This window comes from Acomys minous (genome assembly GCF_964271855.1).
Source record: "Acomys minous genome assembly, chromosome: 7".
In the NCBI taxonomy this organism is placed as follows: Eukaryota; Metazoa; Chordata; class Mammalia; order Rodentia; family Muridae; genus Acomys; species Acomys minous.
Window position 1 is genome coordinate 51,775,955 of NC_140488.1, and position 1,753 is coordinate 51,777,707.

Sequence of the window (1,753 nt, forward strand, 5' to 3'; positions counted from 1 at the left end):
AAGACTTGTGAGAGAAAACAGGTGATGTTGATCCCCTTAGAAGTCGAACCACCATGTGGGGGAAATTGGCTATTAAGCAGCTGAAAAACACCCTTGAACAAATTCTGAGAGGAGGTATAAATGTGAGCCAAAAACGAGAGGCGGAGCCTTTTGAGACTTGGGATAGTTTTGATTGTTCATCGCTCCTCTTTGAGACACTCCTAGAGAGGACCACTGGAGGGAAGGCTTCAGAACTCCAGGCTCCAGCTGAGGTTCCAGCAGAAGAAATCCTGCTTGACTACGCCAGGAGAATCATTCCTTGAAACTTATATCCTTACAGGTTCATTATTGTATTCTTTAATCTTCTTTTTCTATTGTTTAAGTTAGGTGAGTTATAAGTAAGGTACTCTCAGTTAATAAGTCTGTAATATAACATATTTGTTAAGAAAATTGAGCCTACACAGGATGGCATGAGCAAGAGTGTATCCATCATAGTTGGGCATGTTGTTGGCGATCCAGTCTCCTTAGCCCACTCCAGTGAGGGTGGTAAGGATGACAGCCAGAACATGGAGTGGATGACTATGTATATGGCTAGGGCATTGAAAGTCTAAAACATGATAGTGGTCATCTTCTCACAGTTGGCCTTGAGGTTCATTGGACCCTTTGTGAGAATCATAATATGCTCCTCAAAGGCTACACACAGCTTGTTGTATAAGGTGTGTTGCCAGATCGTTGTTAAGGCATCCCAGTTGGTGACAATGCCATCTCTATGGAGTATTTCAGGTTCAGGATTCCTCTGTTGCCCTGGGCCTTGTTGTCCACATGGGAGACCTTCTAGCTGCATCACATCATCGTGTCTTGATGTGGCAGAAGTGCCCATGATGTAGGGAAAGACCTCTTGGGGAGGTTTGTCAGCCTTGTCACCAACAAAGCTAGCTTTGCACATGCTGGGGCTATTTTTGACAAATAGTGAAGCAATTTCATCATACATGGTAAACTGATGGACCAAGGGCAGAGGAGCTATGAGAGGCCTGTACTTGTAAGGTGGACTCAGAGGCCATCAAGCCTACTTTCTTATAGGATTTTAACAGATCTAAAAATTAGATTGTAATAAATACAATGGAACGTCACAAGAAAAATCAAACAAATAGCTTATTTATTGAAAGTGTAAGTAGAAGTAATTTTTGATTATACGAGTGAAATAGTGGTTGCCTATATTTAATGACTTAATGAACTCTGTAATGCACAGTATATATCAACATCTAAAATTTTAGTTGACAAATGAACCTGCTTTTGCCTAATTAATTAACATAATCTAGTCTACAATGATGGCAATTTTACTCGTAATAAACGGTAATATACACACACATATATCTTCTATGTTTGATTTTAATAACACTTAGAAAGGAAAGCTATCTCATCAGTATTCTGATAGGCATAACAGAAGAGATTTTAAAGCAATTTCACCAAGCTCAATTTATTTGTTCTTTTTATTCAAAATGAAGTGAGTGATGTTGCAAATTTGAAATTTATCTTCAGGTATTCAGGGTAGTCAGTTCAAAAATTTAATACATAAAGTTAAAGTGCAACCTTCTTTTGACCAAGGTAAATATTTCAGCTTTATAGGTGCTTAGTTTTTAGTTGAAAAATGAATATTAAGATAGCACAAGTGCTCCTGCATCCCCCGCTGGTATACTGACCTACTCTTCACCTGGCCAGTACTGGAGAGCTGGCCCTGGTGACCTGGATGTGAGAAAGATGGTGTGACCATGAG

The 1,753-nt window shown here is 39.4% G+C and overlaps 1 protein-coding gene across 1 annotated transcript; it reads right to left on the reverse strand.

Annotated features, from left to right (window-relative positions):
- Window positions 1-586: 586 nt before the first annotated feature.
- On the reverse strand, window positions 587-970 carry LOC311601182 (uncharacterized protein; the record flags this gene model as incomplete). Its single annotated transcript, XM_084788599.1, has 1 exon — window positions 587-970. The coding sequence occupies one exon, from the start codon at window positions 968-970 to the stop codon at window positions 587-589; it is 384 nt and encodes a 127-aa protein (XP_084644725.1).
- Window positions 971-1,753: the final 783 nt, after the last annotated feature.